Source organism: Maniola jurtina, chromosome 15 (assembly GCF_905333055.1).
Source record: "Maniola jurtina chromosome 15, ilManJurt1.1, whole genome shotgun sequence".
Lineage (NCBI taxonomy): Eukaryota > Metazoa > Arthropoda > Insecta > Lepidoptera > Nymphalidae > Maniola > Maniola jurtina.
Window position 1 is genome coordinate 10,005,476 of NC_060043.1, and position 19,525 is coordinate 10,025,000.

Sequence of the window (19,525 nt, forward strand, 5' to 3'; positions counted from 1 at the left end):
TTAAGTTCAACGTCCAAATAACAATGGTTATTTTTACAAATAAAGCAACAGTTCGCCATAAGGAGACAAAACACAGCGTAAATACCGTACTGATGTATCAAAGGAGCGACGTCGCTAATTCCCACTGACAGCGAAAAGCGGTAATTGCAATACAAACACTCGCCGAGTCACAAAGAGTACAGCTGTAACTACAAAGAGTAACCGACCGTGACTCGGGTTCAATCTGTTGTGCTTGCGGCTTTTCATTTCACCAGACAAGTTCAAGCTTCGATAATAATTGCAGCTAAAATACTGCTGTTTACAAAGTGTGAGACTGTAACTGAAAAAGTTTGTCACTGATCATAAGAGTCTCCAGTTTATTGTTTAATACTAACTTTACTTCATTGGCTGTAGTTTATTGTTTAACTCGGCTGATACCTATAAAGCGTACTTTGACTTTGCTCAGATTTTACTTAGAGTCAAAACCAGACAGATTTATGCCTTATACAGACAGTTTTATGTCTCGTTTTAAGTCAAAGTAGGCTGTACAGATTTCATGTTCTGTGACGCAAAGAGAATCTTGGCTTTCGTCACTATAAGCTGCCACTTCGACTGTCTTGCGCAGCTTCCCAATATGCAACTATATACCTAGAGCTCTTTCCACACTAGGCTCATGTTTTGTAACCTAGGAGCAGGCATGTTCCGAGGTGATACAATACAATTGAATTTTTTTTGACGTGACAACGTCTTATAATTCGATAGAGCCGGCTGCACGCACGAAAAAACATGACTCATGCGGCGTTACCTCGCTCTGAGGCGTTCCATGTAAGGCTTGAAGTGCAAGCAAGAGCGCGGAACGAGCGACAAAGAAGCTCAATCGGCCTTTGTTGTCACGTTCAACTATCGTCAGTAAACCGACTTTACAGACAACCAATTTTTTAATAAATGATGTAACCACAAATTCGCGGTTTTCAGATTTATTCCAGTACTTGTGCTATAAGACCTACCTACCTGCCAAATTTCATGATTCTAGGTCAACGGGAAGTACCCTATAGGTTTCTTGACAGACACGACGGACAGACAGACAACAAAGTGATCCTATAAGGGTTCCGTTTTTCCTTTTAAGGTACGGAGCCCTAAAAAAGTGAAGCTGAAGTATCAGCAACTACAGTATTTGCTTTTTTTATCTGGCTATGACTCGGTAAGCACAAAAAGCAAATAAGTAAGTTACACAAAGTCAAAGAGCGCGGGGTAATCGAGCGTGAGTTACACAAGTCAACTCTTTTGTTCGCGTGGTTTTCATTTTCCTTGACAAAAGAGTGTTTTGTTTTCAAAGCTTCTATAATAATGGTAACTAAGATAGAAACCTCAGAATAAACGCAGTACCGTTCCTTGAATTCTCTGCACTACCTGAGTTCAACTTGTCAGTTAATTTGTCCCAATAATTCAATTCTTATTTATTCAAATGTAATTGAACTACTGGGAAAAAGAGTCTCACTAGTTCATCGAACTAACAGTAATCGGTTGTACTGGTGATAGCGAGAATGAACCCCTCGCTACTAGTAGCATAAGGCGCAATGCACACCGCACTGGTAGCATTTTGACTTTGCTAGATCTGAGTTAAAACGAGTCGGTTTATGCCAGAACTTAAAACGTTGTCTTATTTCAACAGTATCTTACTGAGCAAAGTCAAATACGCTTTTTAGATCTCAACCTTAGAGGTAAGACAAAACCAATTTGTTTCTTACGTAACTCTCTCTCGTTTAAAGCTGGGACACACCAAACGCGTATGCAGCACGTAAGCGTAGACGTAGTGCGTACCATGACGTTGTAATGTATGGAACTGTATGAGATATGGCATACCGCTTGCGTGACTGAACGTTCGCGTAGACGTAATGCGTGCTGTTATGTCTATGGATTAACGCGCGTCATTACGTGCGTGGTCACGTGTACGTGTTTGGTGTGAATCGGCTCTTAACTCTTGACTTTGCTCAGACTTATGTGTATAAGAACATCTCCGCCTAAGTTTTCCAGTAGAATTAATGACTTATTTCATATACGTGTCAAAGATATTCTGGCGGCAGAGAAAACTCTCCAACCTGAATAATTCATTTAGAGTTACCGGATATCTGACCTAGGGATTCTTGATCTATTCAATGTCAAAAATAAAACAACAGAATACAAATCCAACATAATGCTTTATTTTACAAACACTACTGTACCAACTAACATTACGCTTTCTTATAGTACAAGAGACATCGCATTTTTATATACAGAAATTTTAACATTCAAATACAATATTACGTAAAGATATAAGGCACATTTATAACTTCTTAAACCAACAAGAATTAGTTATCATCTACGTGTCTTTTTCATCGCATTTAATGTTTATTTTAAAAAAATATTATTATTTTTGTTAAAATCGAAGAGACAAATGTAATAGTTCTATACAATGTTGAAAACACAAAAATAGCTAATTCAAAAAATTGAGAAAATAGAATAAAAGAAAGCTCCAAGTTATCGTAATTGATTGAGTTAAAAGCTTTACAATTGGTCGCACCTGGTCACTCCAGAGCATACTTGTACAAGCATAATACTAATTATTCAACCAGTTAAAAAAATACAATATAAATTGTAACTTATAATATTTAATTTTAACTTAAAAGACGAGGACATAATATTTCTATATCAATCTTTTTATACTTGATAATATTACTCGTCTCTTCGATTTTATAAACAATCTAGTTTTAGACGAATTCAGTGGAGGGGATATTTAAAGTCCAAACAGAAAAAAATATGTTATATTCATAAATTACTACATTGATTTTCGCCATTAGTACGTTTTTCAAAGATTTTAATATAGGTACCCAAATACAGGAATAATTTCTAAAATTAAGTTGAGTAATTTTAGCAAGTAATAGAATTTTCGTAACCAACTGCACTATAGCGTGACAGCTACAATTGCTTCCATTGGTCTGTCATTATTGGCTGAAATGCACTGTTGACAAGATTTACATTTTATTATAAAAAGTAATGAACTAATGAAAAAGAATACGTAAATCTTAAACAAAAATACTGGCACTTTCTTTTTCAATAAAATTATTTGATATATTTTACAATGTGATATGATTCCTGAGCAATGACAGAAAGTTTTTACCCTAACACTTTATTTTACATACAACGTATTATTATTATTCAAAATTCTTATTTTTACATGTAACTGGCAGTTTTTATCTACGCATGATTATACATATCAATTATTAATCATACGACAAATCACAAATTGGAATGTAATCATTGAAGTTAATATAATAAGATAAAATATGAGTAAATACATACGTAAACAAAACTTAGTAAATTATAAGCTACAAGATTTTTAGTTTAATTGACATGTCTAACAATTTTTGAACCTTATAGGTGTTATATGAGGTCACTCATCCTAATAATAAAAAATCCAAACAAAAAATTTCACTTTGTTTTAAAATTTAAGAAAAATAACGAAATAATAATATTATAAAAATAAAAACAAACTAAATCAGTCAAATTTTAGTCAAACTGTCACTATATTATATACAGTAAAAATGTATAGAGACAAAAATAAATTCGCTTAAATTCACATGAATTCTCGAATATTACAAAAATATACTTATAAAAGTATTAACTAAAATATTAGACATTAATTCATTATCATTGTAAGACCTAGCTAGTGTATTTTATAAATACGTTTTTACTAGACCCATCTTCTAGGACAATGTTATAGACTAATACAATATTATTATTTGAATAAATCACAATAACATTTTGAACCTAGGCATCTCAAAATTTCAACTAGGTAGGTACTTCAATATTTCTTTAATATGTAGCAAGATATGTACAGGTTTTGGATTAAATCTAATTACTATATTTAATACTTGACATAGAATACTATTACAATGTTGATTTTTATACCATTGAAAACTAATCATACAGAGTTACAATATGAAAGCAAATCAATCAATAATTCCTCTAAAGCCTTATAAGACTATTCGAATCGAGCAAACAGCGATCTGTGATTTGAAGCAATTGTTTTAAACAGAGAAAACTTTCAGTACCTATAGCATGATAAAAATATATAATGGCTGAGATCCGAAATTTAAAAAAATAACTAGGCCAAGTTGTTTGGGGTTGATTGTACACAAGTCATACAACTAACTACTCGTTCATACAGAAGTCGAAAACAAAACAAACAGTTCATAGGTACTCCAAACATCATCAAAGTCACATCATAAAATTCACTTATCCACAATTTTTTAATATAGACTATACACAAAATGCGTTCAACAACAAGTGATTTAGAGCACTCACATTAGTAACTTGTCCGTGTTTTTTTATTACTTATATAAAAGTTCACTGTGTTACAATAGTCCTAGTTATTAGAAACCGGTAACTCGCATGTTTTAATCGATGTACAAATTTCAAACCCTTATAAAAAGCTTGAAATTTGGTAAGAACTATAAGTTCTTAGTAGATGGTAGGCGCAACTAGTCCGGACTAGTCGAGTTTACACCGAAAAAAAGTAAGTTACAACTGGTTCCTTATTACGATTACGAGTACCACTCACAATAATTTAGTCTTTATTTATATGAACAGTACTTCATCATAAGCCTCACGCTACTCGGCTGTGAGTTCTGGACTCAGTCTGTCAGCGTTGAAATTCTCCATATTCCACATTTGCCTCTTCTCAGACTCGTTGCAAGTCTCCATGACAATCTTGTCCTTGTTTCTGGATATCGCCATGCATTTTTCACTGGACCCGTGTTTTATTAACTTCGTCTGTAACAATACACAAGTGCATTAGAATAAGAATTTAAGTCAAACCAAATCTCCCACTACATCAATTTATTATCAAATAGATGCTCCATCGTCATGGTCTATGTGGATATTACCCTTGCAGCTAAATTGAAGAGTTGAAAACCGGATATCAATGACAAAGCCTACTAATACTTAAACTTAATATTCACAACGAATGTTCAGCAGATCCTTGAGGTTTATGTATAGGTATTACCCCTGCAGTATCAGGTTTAAGGAATGGAGACCCGTGGTTAACATAAAGTTGTATCGTGGTGTTGTAAATTCATGCGTGAAATATTAATTACTAGCTGACGCCCGCGACTTCGTCCGCGTGGATTTAGGTTTTTCGAAATCCCGTGGGAACTCTTTGGTTTTCCGGGATAAAAAGTAGCCTATGTGCTAATTCAGCCAAATCCGTCCAGTAGTTTTTGCGTGAAGGAGTAACAAACACACACACACACACACACACACACACACACACACACACACACACACACACACACACACACACACACACACACACACACAAACTTTCGCCTTTATAATATTAGTGTGATAATAATAAATTACAAAAATAATAATATACACTTACATTGTGGTCATAAATCCATAATTGATTGCCCTTGGCACCATGACAAGGGTACAGAACAACATCGTGGCCCGAATAATCGAGGCAAGTCTCATCACGACGAATTTCACCATTCTTCGAGTACATCCAGTACTGAAAAATGTTAAATAAATCGTTATAGTAATATCAGTAAAACATTTTTCAAACAAATTAAAAATCTCATCAAGATAATTTCAAACAGAACAAAGACTAATTATATCATAGAAATATCAAAAAAATCAAAGAGTAAAAAACTTTAAACAATCTATATGACTACCCAAACCAACCCATAAAATAAGATATGATATTATAATCATGGATTATTATATTATATTTATTTTTATGATAGTAAATTCTCCATCCATCATTTGATTAGACATAATATTTAAGTACTTTTTTAAAAATAAGCCAATGAATATTATTGGATTTCTGAAAGCAAATACCAGTATTGATAATATATAAGGATGATGAAGGTGTAAAAGATAAAAGCATTTTGTGACTTAAATGAGAACCATATTTTTACAAAATATGTATGGAGAACTTATATAAGTAAGTACTGAAATTCGTTATAAAAGTTAAACAGGATTATAGTAATAATACATAAGTATAATATAATTAATTTACTCTAACGTGTTATCGAATCGTAACTAAGCTTAAATACTAATAAAATAAACCTAGCGGCAGTACCGAAAGTTTTGAAAATCGTTTAAAATGAATCAGACGTTGAAATCGGTTAATAAGAAGAAGTACCAATTTGATTTCCCTGCAATGAATATAACGTGCGTGACCAACCAAAATGAGAAGACAGAATAATACATGTTTTTAGACCAAAATATATGACAAAAACTATTCCCTTAAAAGTTATCGTAACGTCGAATTAGTACAGCGTATAAATGGAAAATACGGTTCAAAACGTATGCGTGCGGAAGAAACAACAAATTTACCAGCACGCAACAGCTTCGTTGATTAGTAATATCAAAGTAGTGTGATACACAACATAAGGGTTATTTTGTCCCAATCTATTATTATAAGCTACTCACGACGAGCACCAAAACCTAAAATATAGGTACAATTCAAAGCAGAAGCATTGAGAATAGTAATTCAGTGTTGGCGTTTGTAGACAAACCTGGTTGCCGTATTCCCCGTGACATGGCCATACATTTACTGGCTTCTTCATATCCTCCGGCCCCGCCGCCGAGTCGATGCACATATCCGTCGAGGGATTCGCGATCTAATGTCATCCATAATTTAGAAAGGCGTGCCAAAGCAAGCGTGCTGGTGACACTATTACTTGAAGCGTTGTGTTAAAGTTTTGCTTACTCTACAAGTAATAATGTCCAGGTGCGAATGAAAGTGATGAATAAAACAAAACAATCCCACTTATTCCTCATACAAGAATAAGTTTAGTGGTGCATTTCTATAAACCCATTTCTATTGAACACGCCACTCGCATTCCAATGTCGATACCTGATTGCCACCTTCACCGTGACACGAGTGTAACATTATAGGTTCGGCTGCTTCAGTAGATTCCTCTAACGATACACCATCGAGGCAGTTAAGGCGACCGTTTGCTTCATTTCGAATCTAATGATTTATATAAAAAAATACAAAAAAAAAACGTGCAGACTGTGCTATAGAAAAAAAACTGTGCGAACTCAAACATGCTGGGAAATCAGAGTGCAGAAAAATTTGACAAAATAAAACGTTTTCAACGATTTTTCCAACGTGGTACTGCCGCAACAGGTGAAATTTTAAACGACAGAAGACCTGATTTCCTCCCTGCCGATGACACGGGTAAAGTCCGACTGGCTTATGATGGTTGGACTTGTGGCCTGGCGAATCCAGACATGTCTTATCGAAGCCGACATTTCGAATCTGCACAGGTAATAATTTTGAAGGACACGTTACACGTATAGCACAGAATATAGGAATTTGCACTCTGGACTTGAAAACTCTATTAAATTGAACAACATTTTACCACACAGTAACGGATTTAATTTCATGTCTGTACTGGATTGTAATTAATTTTAATTAATTCTTATCAAGTGTATACATAATTTAGGAAATATAACACAATTTTTAATAAAATGTTTATACTTAATCTTAAAATAAACAAACTCTATTCTTTAAATGAAGAATTGAGGTCAAAGATATAAAAAATTCTTTTAACAGAGCATGAATTCAATGTTAAATGTAAATAATTATTGCAATAATTATGTTATGAAAAGGAGTCATACAAACCTCGCCATGAGCGACCGACTCTCCTGGGATGAATAACTCAGGGTAAATGTTTTTCAAATACCACTCAAACGATTTGCAACCAAGTTTTTCTCTCAACGATCTCCGGCTGCTTATATCACCATAATCACCTTTATCGTTACCAACGCGTTGATAATAATACTTGGCGTAATCATCTAACCAAACCTAAAAAGAAACAAAGCGAAGAGTTTATTCAAGTCTTTTCTTTCGCGAATGAGTTTAATTATAACATTCAACATATTTTGTTCAAACCATTACCTCAGCCAATCTAACAGAGTTCTTCTTCAGAACGTTGACACCGGTCCGCCATTTGTAAGGAGATCTCTTTCTAAATATATGACCGACATGTGAACACGGAACGATTTCCAAAGTTCCTCCACACATCCAAGTTTTGAATGACAGTTCCAAATTCTCTCCGCCCCAAATATCAAATCCGCTGTCGTAAGTTCCTAGTCGTTCGAAGAATTCCTTGTCGATTGCAAATAGACCACCAGCCATAGTCGGTGACCAAACTGGTTCCGCTGTGTGTTTGTGTCGAGCTCTTTCGTTAGCCGGTACGGGATGCCAATTGAACTGTAGATTCCAATCAAAACCGCCGACGTTGACTGACGAAGAGTCCCTGTAGTGGTACTCGAGGGTATTATCGTCGATAACGTCAATTACTGGACACACCACTGTCGTTTTGTTACGAGCAATTCTATCTAACAAGGGCTCCAGCCAACCTGAAAATAATTGAAGATAAAATTCTCTTGTTTTTTTTTTAATTCAGATACAAACTGTTAGCCTTGACTTCGTCTGTGACGGCGTTTGCTGGCGCGCGTGCTGTGCTTGTTTGGAGTGTTTTTTTTTTGTTAAGAGTGGCTGGTTTTTGTGTTAGTTGGTGTTTTTTGGTGGTGGAACTGACGGGGAAGCGCTCTAAAGGGGCGCCGCGCGTATGTCGGCGGGCGCCGGCACAGACGGAGTCCATACAGGTCGCCGAGGGTGGTTGTTTGTGTAAAGTCATTATTATTATTTTTTGAGGGTACCACATCCTTATCGATGGATATAATTGCGTTGAAATCATCATTAAAATTTGATATCATTAAATTGAGACTCACCCTCCGTGCATTCGCAATGACTGTCGAGGTAGGTGAGCACGGGAGCGGTGACGTAGCGGGCCCCGAGCAGCCTCGCTCTAATGAGGCCCTCTCTGCGAGTGGCGCGGACTATCCTGACTTTAGGTAGAGACGACATGTAATCGTCTAGCTGTTGCATCAGGTGTGCTGGAAACAAGATTTAACAATTTATCAAAACAGTAGGTACAAATAATGTTTGTCCATATAAAGCTTTCCATTAAAAGTATGCTCCTGGCAAAAGCTAATTACACAATCAAAGATTATGTAAATGATAAAAAGCATGGATTTGACTCGCTCCAGCAATGCGCGGGACTGCAATTGCTTGTATAGTGTAGAATATTATTGTAAATTGAAGAACTGAAAAGAGCAACCGCCGAGTTTCTTGCTGGTTCTTCTCGGTAGGAACGGTATTCCGAACCAGTGTAAATTATTTGACGATTCAAAAGCACTTGTAAAAGTTTATTTGAATAAAAATCTATTCTATTCTATTCTTTCCTTAATGCGTAACTACACACATTACGTCTACTTGAACGTTCACGCCACGCAAGCGGTGTGCCATGTCTCATACAGTTCCATACATTACAACGCAGTGGGACGCGAACGTGTACGTCTACGCTTACGCAACGGTGTTTTTCAGCTCGAAATGAATAACAACACTTGAAATTAGAAATAGTTTATTGTAAATAACTTGACAGTAAGTCTTCTTGGAGCCTTCTTTCAGGAGTACGAAAATTACTCCTGGGTCAGAAGAATGGGCTCTTCTATAAGAATATTAGCGTTAGCAGGCAGAAGTGTGTGTTAGTAAGTGTATGCCTTCATGTATGTGTCAGGGTGTATGTGTGTGCGCGTGTGTAAGTTTATAATTATGTGAGACAAAGTATATATCAAAAAGATAACACTTACGCATATCAGAAAAATCATCGACGAGAATGATTTCCTTTATCAAGTGTGGCGGTGATCTGTCTATAACCGAGTGGACCGTCCTGAGCAACACCGACCACGCCTCATTGTGGAAACAGATTACGACGGATGTTTGTGGGAGATCTTCTAAATAGCGGCCCGGTTGTTTACACCTGCCAAAATATTTATATGTACAGTCAGCAACAAAACTAGCTTTACACCCGTCCATAGTCGCTTGTACTGGGTGCAGAACTAGCTTTGTTGCTGACTTTACCTGTAAGCAAGAAATATTCCGGAATTTTGGTTCGGTTTCCCACAGTAATGCAGATACAATGATGATAAAATATTGTCTCCCATCAACCTTTTGGAACGTAGCTTAGGTGAGATGATCCCGGTGCGTATTAATCTGTTTATTATTCACTAGAGGATGCCCGCGACTTTATCGGCGTGGATTTAGGTATTTAAAGATCCCGTGGGAATTGTTTGATTTTCTGGGATAAAAAGTTGCCTATATCAATAACATGGACGCAAGCTACCTCGCATACAAATTGGTTAAGCGGATACTCTTTAGGAATCCCGTGGGGACTTTTTAATTTTGCTACTTTTCATCCCGGGAAATTGAAGAGTTCCTACGGGGTTTAAAAAATCCGAAATCCACGCGGGCGAAGCCGCGGGCATCCTCTAGTAGTTAATGATTTTCTAACCATTCGTCCCTTGGGTCAGGTAGTTTCCTCCTAATCGATATCAAGTCGCTTGCATACTGGTTGAAGGCGTTCTTCTTCCACCCTTCCGACACAGCGAGCTTTGCATCCTCGCTCATGTTCGCCGGTAATACCACCGGTTTTCCGAGTTCACCAGGTGCGTTGTCTGATCCAGGGGCAGCGATTACTCCAAGGCCTGAGGGTATAAATCAATAAAAAAAAAATATTAATATCCAATCCAAAATTCATTTATTTCACGTAGAGCGCCTTCTTTGCCGCAATGTGCCGCACGGAGGCAGCGCTGCAGCCGGGCTGCTTTGTAAATCCATATAAATAAAAACGCGCGATTGTAGCGCTACACCCACGCTGCGGCCGTGCGGCTTTATTTTTCAAGGGCACCTTCAAATTTGAACCAAATAAGGTGCCCTTATGCTACGGCCTACGTCTATGACTCTATCACCGGTTCCAGACGAGCCAGCAAAAACCCAGCAGTTGGTGTTTTCAAAGCAGTCCCTAAAATAGATCAATGTCCCGCGGTGGACTTCATCGGTTGATAATGTTGATGATGAAGATAATGAAGATTGTTTAAAAAAAATATGTAGTCTTTACAGTTAAGTTTTATTCAATCCAACTTTAATATATAGGTAAACATCTAAGTCTCAATGTAACTTTTCATCTGGATCTTTTCATTCCAAGTTGAACTTATCGTAGGTTTAGAAATCTAAGCACTGGCCCTCAATCGGAAATCCGTCAACATGTCACGTCCGATATGTGTGAAATAGGTCTAATACTGGCGATTAATAATATCCCTTCGCCTCGTGGGAATACCGCAATATTAATTGAAGTTTCACTCTAAATTACGAATAGCACTTACATTGATGTTACCCTGAAAGACATTAATCGCTAAAGTAACGATGAGTTAATTGAATTCGCTTGAGCTTTATCTTTGTAGATCGTTTAATACAATAAACTTCGTTTTGTCCTCGTTTTAATCGTTTATTTTTATCGTAAGAGAATTTAAAAATGAATACTAAAGTTAATAATAGGACTGATTCTGATGGCAATTAAATTTAGAGAATTCGCATCTTCCTCTTACCAATGGAAATAAAAAACGACAGACAAACTTCTCGTGGCCTTAGGTGCTAGTCTTGAGCATAATGTTTTTGTAGAGTAGCACTACAATATAAAATTGATAATTTAAAACTAATTTTCCGTCCTTTTTTAGGCAATATTAAAAAGAAAAAGATGCAGTAAATTTAGTTTAAGAGGAAGCCATCAGAATCGACGCCAATATTATTTTATTATTTAAACCTAAATCACTTTTTAACTTTTTATTTGTCTTAAATATAAAGATGTATTGAAATAAATTACAAAATGTACACGAAATATAATAAAAACTGTACAAAATGAAGCATTAAAGCAATTAGTATTACCTTCTTTTCCCATGATCCGACCCAGCCAATCGATTCGCGTTGGTGCTGTGGTGGATAAAGGAATATTATCATGCATTATATCTACACCGACTAACAGTACATATACTGGATAGTTGGAGATATCTATTGTCAAAATATACAACATCACAGAAGATTGTACAGAAAATCATTATCAGAAAATACAGTTCGATGAAATTTCTTTGCCTGACTGAGAAGTGAGCTACCAGGGTGGATTTTCAAAAGCAAGGAAAGACAATGACGGAAAACATACCAGTAAGACAAAATAATATGTGATTGCGAAGCGGCTTGTGACTAACTTCTCAGTCAATAAGTTTGAACTTTGAATATTGTTGTATCCAGTATATGTGCAGTATGAGATACATTCATAGTAAGTAACTTTATGAACCTTAACAGAATAGACTAAGGAGTGAAATAGAAATGTAAAAAATGTCCCAATGAAATTTGATCTCTTTAATAATAATAATTATTAGTTTGACCTCTTTAATAATATTACTAAAAATATCAAAATTTACAAAAAAATAATTGTGAGACAAAGTGGAGTAGTATTTTAAAGCTCTTGGGATAGTTTCGTTTTACATTCATTGGAATCTGTAACGTCTCTCCTCATTACCATTTCTATTGCGGGGGCAAGCGGAGAGACAATCGTAGAGTTTCTAAGGAACTGGGGACAATACGAGCGGGGGAACACTAATGGCTCCGTGATTTACAGCGGTCATAAACTCGCGACAGGCGATATAGATACAGGCGATATAGATAGAGACAGATAGAGGAAAAGGTGAAAACAGTGATTAAAATATAACATTTATACAAAAATCACATAAACCTAAAATTCTCATGCCACAAATGCCAACTTGTTTCTTAAATTAGCAAACATTAAACACAAAATATAATTAACTATTTAGAGACGTAATAAAATATCTATCTGTTAGATCTAAAATTCATGCATTAGTCATAATAAAAGGAGATCATTCTAGCTCCATACATTTTTGGGCCTTTTCTGAAAGTGCCGGCCAACGAAAAAAAATGGTACGGATCGTTAGAACTAGCCATTTGGAGTAATAGTTAATATGGCAGAAAAGTTGTAGGATTGCTCTGAACCAAGTTATACAAGGTCGAAGATTCGTCATTTTCATACATTTTATTGATTTCTAAAAGTGCTGGGAAACATAAAATAATGTTAGATATTGCTAGAACTAATGATTTGAAGCAATTGTCATTATGACCCGAAGGCTGTGGGGCCATTATATGTCGTGTTATACAAGTTATACAAAAAATTAATATACTTTGTATAAGTAATTGCAACCGATTTTATGATTTTGTTACTGTTCTGATTGTTTTATACGAATTTAAATACACGTACAATTATTTTGACTCCCACGAAGTGCTGGATCAGCTGCAATGTCGACAAAATTCGTTTATACATACCTGGATTGTATGCGGCCTTGTAATACTAGGTGATCTCATCCAGCCATCTCCCAAACTTCTGCCACTGGGATATCTCCGGCGAGCTCTGTGATGAATGCACCATTTTGTTATAAGTACTGTTCACCATAGTAACTACCGGCTTGCTTCAGTCGATAGCTGCCCAAAGCAACCTGCGTCGATTCTTCTGTGAATCTAGGAAAGTCATTGAACGGAAGATGTTGGCTTCCATAGCCTGGAAATGAGCTCTCCTTCTATTATAATTACATATTGTTTGTGATAACAAGTTCTGCTGAACTGTTTTGCTCACTGGCCGTTCATGGTTTACGTCAAGAAAATCACGTGCATGCACGTTGTTGTCTATCAGAACATGATAGCCGTTCAGCAATGCTGTCAAAATCCTGAAATAATCGAACATGTTACTTAATGTCCGGTTACAAATCCTGAATAACCCTGAGTAAACAAAAATCTCTTCCAAAGCGGTCGTTAATCATTTACATTATCCAGCAGCAAATGGTAAAAAGTCTAGATTTATTGGCTTTGTCAGTAGTTAGCTGGGTTTTTACTGATGTTTTGTTACTGGCATTTGTGCCACATAACCGCACACCTCAAGAAAGAAAGATTACCTCAAGATTGTTTATGTTATCTCTAAAAATAAAAATCCATTAAAAATCTTCTATATCATTTAAGGTATCATTTAAAATCTAGCTAGGCATTGTAAGTTGTTACAGCGTGTAGATTATTGTTCCATCGCAACAAATATAAAGGCTTTTAGTGGTTTCGGAACTTGTGGTTAGGGTATGATTTTCACTGAAAAAAGTAATTAGTGCTTTTCTGAAGATATATGTACATGCCTGTATCTGTCTGTACATGCCCTTTATAGATAGCCTTTCTTTCTTGAGGCATGCGGCTATGTGACACAAATGCGAGAAACAAAACATTTAAATGAAACCCAGCTTATTACTGACCAAACCAATAAATCTAAGCTTGTTACCATTTGCCGCTGGATGGTAGAAGTGATGAACAATTGCTTTAAAAGAGATTTTCATTTGCTCAGGATTGATCAGAGTGACCGGGCATTAAGTTACGTGATCGATTATTTCAGGATCGCGGTAACATCGCTAAACAGCTTTCATGTTCTGATAGACAATAACGTGTACTACAGACGTGATTTTCTTGACAAAATCCATGAACAGTTTAGCAGAACTTGTTATCACACACAATAATTATAATAGAAGAAGAGCTCATTTCCAGGCTATGGAAGGCGACATCCTCCGTTCAATGACTTTCCTAGATTCACAGAAGAATCGACGCAGGTTGCTTTGGGCAGCTATCGACTGAAGCAAGCCCATAGTTACTATGGTGAACAGTACTCATAACCAAATGGTGCAATCATCACAGAGCTCGCTGGAGATATCGCAGTGGCAGAAGTTTGGGAGATGGCTGGATGAGATCACCTAGTATTACAAGGCCGCATACAATCCAGGTATGTATAAACGAATTTTGTCGACATTGCAGCTGATCCAGCACTTCATGGGAGTCAAAATAATTGTACGTGTATTCAAATTCGTATAAAACAATCAGAACAGTAACAAAATCATAAAATCGGTTGCAATTAATTATACAAAGTATATTAATTTTTTGTATAACTTGTATAACACGACATATAATGGCCCTACAGCCTTCGGGTCATAATGACAATTGCTTCAAATCATTAGTTCTAGCAATATCTAACATTATTTTATGTTTCCCAGCACTTTTAGAAATCAATAAAATGTATGAAAATGACGAATCTTCGACCTTGTATAACTTGGTTCAGAGCAATCCTACAACTTTTCTGCCATATTAACTATTACTCCAAATGGCTAGTTCTAACGATCCGTACCATTTTTTTTCGTTGGCCGGCACTTTCAGAAAAGGCCCAAAAATAATGATCTCCTTTGGAATATCGTCAGCGACTATTTTCACAACACCAAACAGCTCATGCAATTTAATTTGTTAATTTTGCTCACCATCGGATAAATTGTTGCCATACGACTCGCTTTTCTTTTTCGTTGAAGTTGGTTTAGCCATCTTTAGTGGTTTCGCCTCAGGATCTTCATATTCGATAGGCGGAGCGCCGATTGCGTTTCTTGCTCCGCCGCTGGTCGTTAATAAAGCTACCATAAACCATAAGGCTGTCAGAATCAGTACAGCTTTCAATATTAACGTCCTTCTCCGCAAAAAGAACATACTGTAGTATTTCATGATTTTATAATTCTTCTAATCCCTCTACAATTTGTTATTTTAGCTATGTATTTGTCTATATCAATATACGAATTACATTTATATTATTATCTAATAGAATAATGACAGGAAATATTTTACATAACTTTTGAGCAAAAATGTTTAATCTATCTATAATCACAAATAGGCGACTAGCATCAAATTATGAGATATGTCGAAGTGTTTTCAAGAGAATGATATTGTTAAAGATATGTTTCTAGATACAATTTCCGAATCTTTTTCACATGCTTTGGCAATGTCGGAATTCTGGGCTATAATTTTGCCTTATCGTGGCCTTGATTAATAACTTTCTTTCTAGTTTTTTGATTCATTTCTAAAACTCCTTATCGTAGAATCTTCTTCCATATCATAAATCCTGAAAATGAAAATAAATGTTAATTAAATGAAAATCCTGTACGCCACAGGGGGAATATCAGTTAATTAATTAAAAAGTATTATTCAGCATAATAGTAGCTAACTTTGCTTTGAACTCAACGGAACACAATACTCTCTAGTTAAACAAAAAATAATAAACAAATCCAAAGCGAAACAACGAGAAAAGCGTTGGACGTAAGTAATAAGGCCTTGATGTTTTTGTTTCAGAGCAGGAACATTATTATGTAGAGCTATTAACCTGTAGGACTTTTTTTTTGCCGAAACCGAAATATTAATTAAGAATAAAGGTAATGATCTAATTTTAAGGATATGGTAATTCATATTGTAACTAACAATATAACTCATAATGTAACTTTCGATCAAACTGAGGCATACCATTCTTATCGAAGGTATATTTTCAAAAGGGCTAGCTCATTTTTTGCGCAAAGGTTCAGCCTAGCTGTCCAGCGCTGAAATGCAGCCAGTATTCTTGGCAAAATTCCATGCGGGCATAATTTTTACAATAACTACATAGCTATAAGTTTTACTGTAGCATTTTTAATAATAAAAAAAAAACTTACAATTAAGTAATTTATATTTTTGACGTAACGTGGTCAGTGGTCACCAAACTCTGGAATCTGAAACAAAGAAACTTGACGTAAATATCTCATCAAATTAGAAACAATCGGAACATTTCCAATTCAAATGTTTAGTCCAAAGCCGAGATATTGGCCATAAATTTGATAAAAATCTTTACGGCTTCGACTGAAACGTAAATAACGTGAATCGAAGAGCCTACCTATCTGAGAAGAAGGCAGTTTATTTTAAGAAAACGTTTTCTAAAGGTGACGAGATAGGAAAATACATTGCACACCTTTGTAAAATTTTCTGAGAATTTCAGATGAGGCGAATAAATAAAATGTGACATCATAAGTTTAATTAAAGTAAATAAGAAAATAACATAATTAATTACATAACCCACGCAACCCAAGACCTAATGACGACGACAAGACGGGGGCTGTCTTATACTTTTGAAAAAGTTGAGTAGATGCATCCAAAGAGGTTATGCAGCCAGCTTTCTGAGACCCTTCTTTTGGCGTTGATTTTCCCACTTATTTAAATAAGTAGTTTCAATTAAGTATATTATGTAGTTAAATGACATTAAATAGGAATTAGAGGCCTAATTTTTACCATGGCTCTCATTCCTGGCCGTCTTCATCAGCCATCATGATGGACGAAATTGAGGAAAAGAGAAGAGTCGGTAGAAGAAGAAAATCGTGGCTTACGAATATCCGAAAATGGACAAGGAAAGCCAACGTAGAGCAACTTTTCTTTTAGCGAATAACAGGATTACAGGATTATAATATGCAGACGAAATGACGGTCAACCTCCAATAGTTAAAAGGCACGAGAGGAAGAAAAAAGTAAATTTATAGTTAGTAATTTCAAAACGGAACAGAAAATACAAAAAATAGCAACAGACACACATTCATATCCATTAAAGAAAATATATAGGGCATATAATTCTACATTTCCGTCCTCGCAAAGGTGTAAACGCTACGGTGCTTAACGACCCCATTAGAATTCCATACGATGTCCGGGACCAGGAGATATATACTAGAGACACAACACCGCAAATATATACGATTAAAACTGTTCAGACACGTTTCCAGAAGCTTATTCGATTCCTTCGGGTGCATCTACCTACGAGTATAGTATGGTAAACGTTTAAAACGTGCTCAATTTTGTAATATGATTGACATCATCCTTGGATGAATAAATACTCAGGATGGTATGCTCCGAAAAGTCAAATGAAGCAGGGCTAACTGTCAGTTGATGAGTATGTGTGCTTTATGGAATGATACCATTCACATATGAAAATTTGCCTATTTTCCTATTTTTCCCTATTTTTCCCTTTCACGATGATTATTATTAATAAATGAGATCTCATTAGATTAGTCTTTATTATGATAGTTACAAATCAATGGATGTTCGATGCTAAAAATAATAATAATAGATTGCAACGTATTAAAATTTACCTACTCTGTTTTTACATAACTTTGAATTTTACAGTATAGGGCCTCTGGCCCTATTGAAAATCTCTGCTTAACAGGGTGCCCATCACCATATATACTATATAATCGTATCCTGACAGTTAACAATAAAAAAGTTAAAAAGTCAAATATAAAAACAATATATTCCCTAAAAATATTTAATAATAATCCAAGTATGTACCAGTTGGCGATTTTGTTTAGCGTAGCTCGCAGGGTTAGTAGACTATTCACTACTTTTGGTGTTATACACCGAGCAAGTTTACATCCTTATATCGTAGATCTCTTACCAAATTACACAAAGCGGCTCTTGGGTAGCGGTTTTTTTTTCTCTAAGCCAAATTCAAAGTTATTTATTCAAAATGGGTTCATATTTTATTTGTCTTGTGTTTTCTGACATTTATGACCTTAAAAAAATATCTAAATAAAGATAAATATTCTAGCTATCCGTATAGCGTCCCATCTTTGACCACATCACGCGTGACGAGTCCTCCGTTCGTCGCTAAGGTTGTTTTGGTGGGCGCCTACTACCTATCATGGACTCACTATAACTAAATAATATTATTAATGTAGTAAGATTTTGATTACCTATTTATTTATTTCTTTATTGCACACACAAACATATACATTTACAAAAAAATTGGTTGTCTGTAAAGTCGGTTTACTGACGATAGTTGAACGTGACAACAAAGGCCGATTGTGCTTCTTTGTCGCTCGTTCCGCGCTCTCGCTTGCACTTCAAGCCTTATATGGAACGCCTCAGAGCGAGGTAACGCCACATGAGTCATGTTTTTTCGTGCGTGCAGCCGGCTCTATCGAATTATAAGACGTTGTCACGTCAAAAACATAGAAGACAACATGGTAGGTACGTGTAGGTACATACGTTTTTATCTGTCCAATTACGTAGGTACCTAGGTACTTCATGATAAATTTGGCATGCAGCTATTATGACGGAGACGGAGATATTAAATGTACTACAATTTAGTAATAAGTTTTGTTTTAATTAAATTTCAATATAAATTTAAAATCTTTTAATTAACAAAACAGCCTTTTCGCTTAATTATATTATGATTGTCATCTATACATATAATAAAATTGTAGAAAAGTGAAGTCTGTACAATAGAAATATATAAAAAAAGTAGTAGGGGTTGTTATTATATCGATGCCGAACCCGAAATTGTAATTAATTTTTTTTGTCTGTTTGTCTGTGTGTTTGTGCACGCTAATATCAGAAACGGCTTATTCGATTTAGATACGGTTTTCACTAATATATTGTAGTAACCTTCACTTAACATTTAGTGTTTATTTCATGTCAATCGGTTCATAAATAAAAAAGTTATGTCAATTTAAATAATCACGCTGCCCAAAAAGTCACAATTCCACGCGAACGAAGTCGCGGGCACAGCTAGTCAAAAATAAAATATAAATTTGACTAAATATAATGAAAAAAAATTGCTCATTTTTAGGCAAAATTACCCCATTTATTTTCTGACAACCCTAGACTTCAATTTGAAGTTTTGTAATTTGCACAGCACGATTACGATACGATTTAAAATTAAATTATTTCA

The 19,525-nt window shown here is 35.5% G+C and overlaps 1 protein-coding gene across 6 annotated transcripts in view; it reads right to left on the reverse strand.

The window, feature by feature from the left end:
• Positions 1-2,158: 2,158 nt before the first annotated feature.
• Positions 2,159-19,525, reverse strand: part of LOC123872265 (putative polypeptide N-acetylgalactosaminyltransferase 9) — a 258,936-nt gene continuing 241,569 nt past the window's right edge. For 3 of the 6 annotated variants that reach the window (XM_045916434.1, XM_045916432.1, XM_045916435.1), the window contains 11 exons: positions 16,489-16,545; positions 15,280-15,908; positions 11,825-11,869; positions 10,395-10,587; positions 9,694-9,863; positions 8,773-8,937; positions 7,934-8,397; positions 7,658-7,840; positions 7,184-7,291; positions 5,402-5,530; positions 2,159-4,791 (listed from right to left, as the gene is read on the reverse strand). In XM_045916434.1, the coding sequence (XP_045772390.1) occupies positions 4,630-4,791; positions 5,402-5,530; positions 7,184-7,291; positions 7,658-7,840; positions 7,934-8,397; positions 8,773-8,937; positions 9,694-9,863; positions 10,395-10,587; positions 11,825-11,869; positions 15,280-15,514 (1,854 nt within the window). In that variant the 5' untranslated portion in view covers positions 15,515-15,908; positions 16,489-16,545 and the 3' untranslated portion in view covers positions 2,159-4,629. Of the gene's footprint in view, positions 4,792-5,401; positions 5,531-6,542; positions 6,648-6,883; positions 7,001-7,183; positions 7,292-7,657; positions 7,841-7,933; positions 8,398-8,772; positions 8,938-9,693; positions 9,864-10,394; positions 10,588-11,824; positions 11,870-15,279; positions 15,909-16,488; positions 16,546-19,525 lie in introns of all 6 variants that reach the window. The other 3 variants (XM_045916438.1, XM_045916436.1, XM_045916437.1) reach the window with 3 other exon arrangements.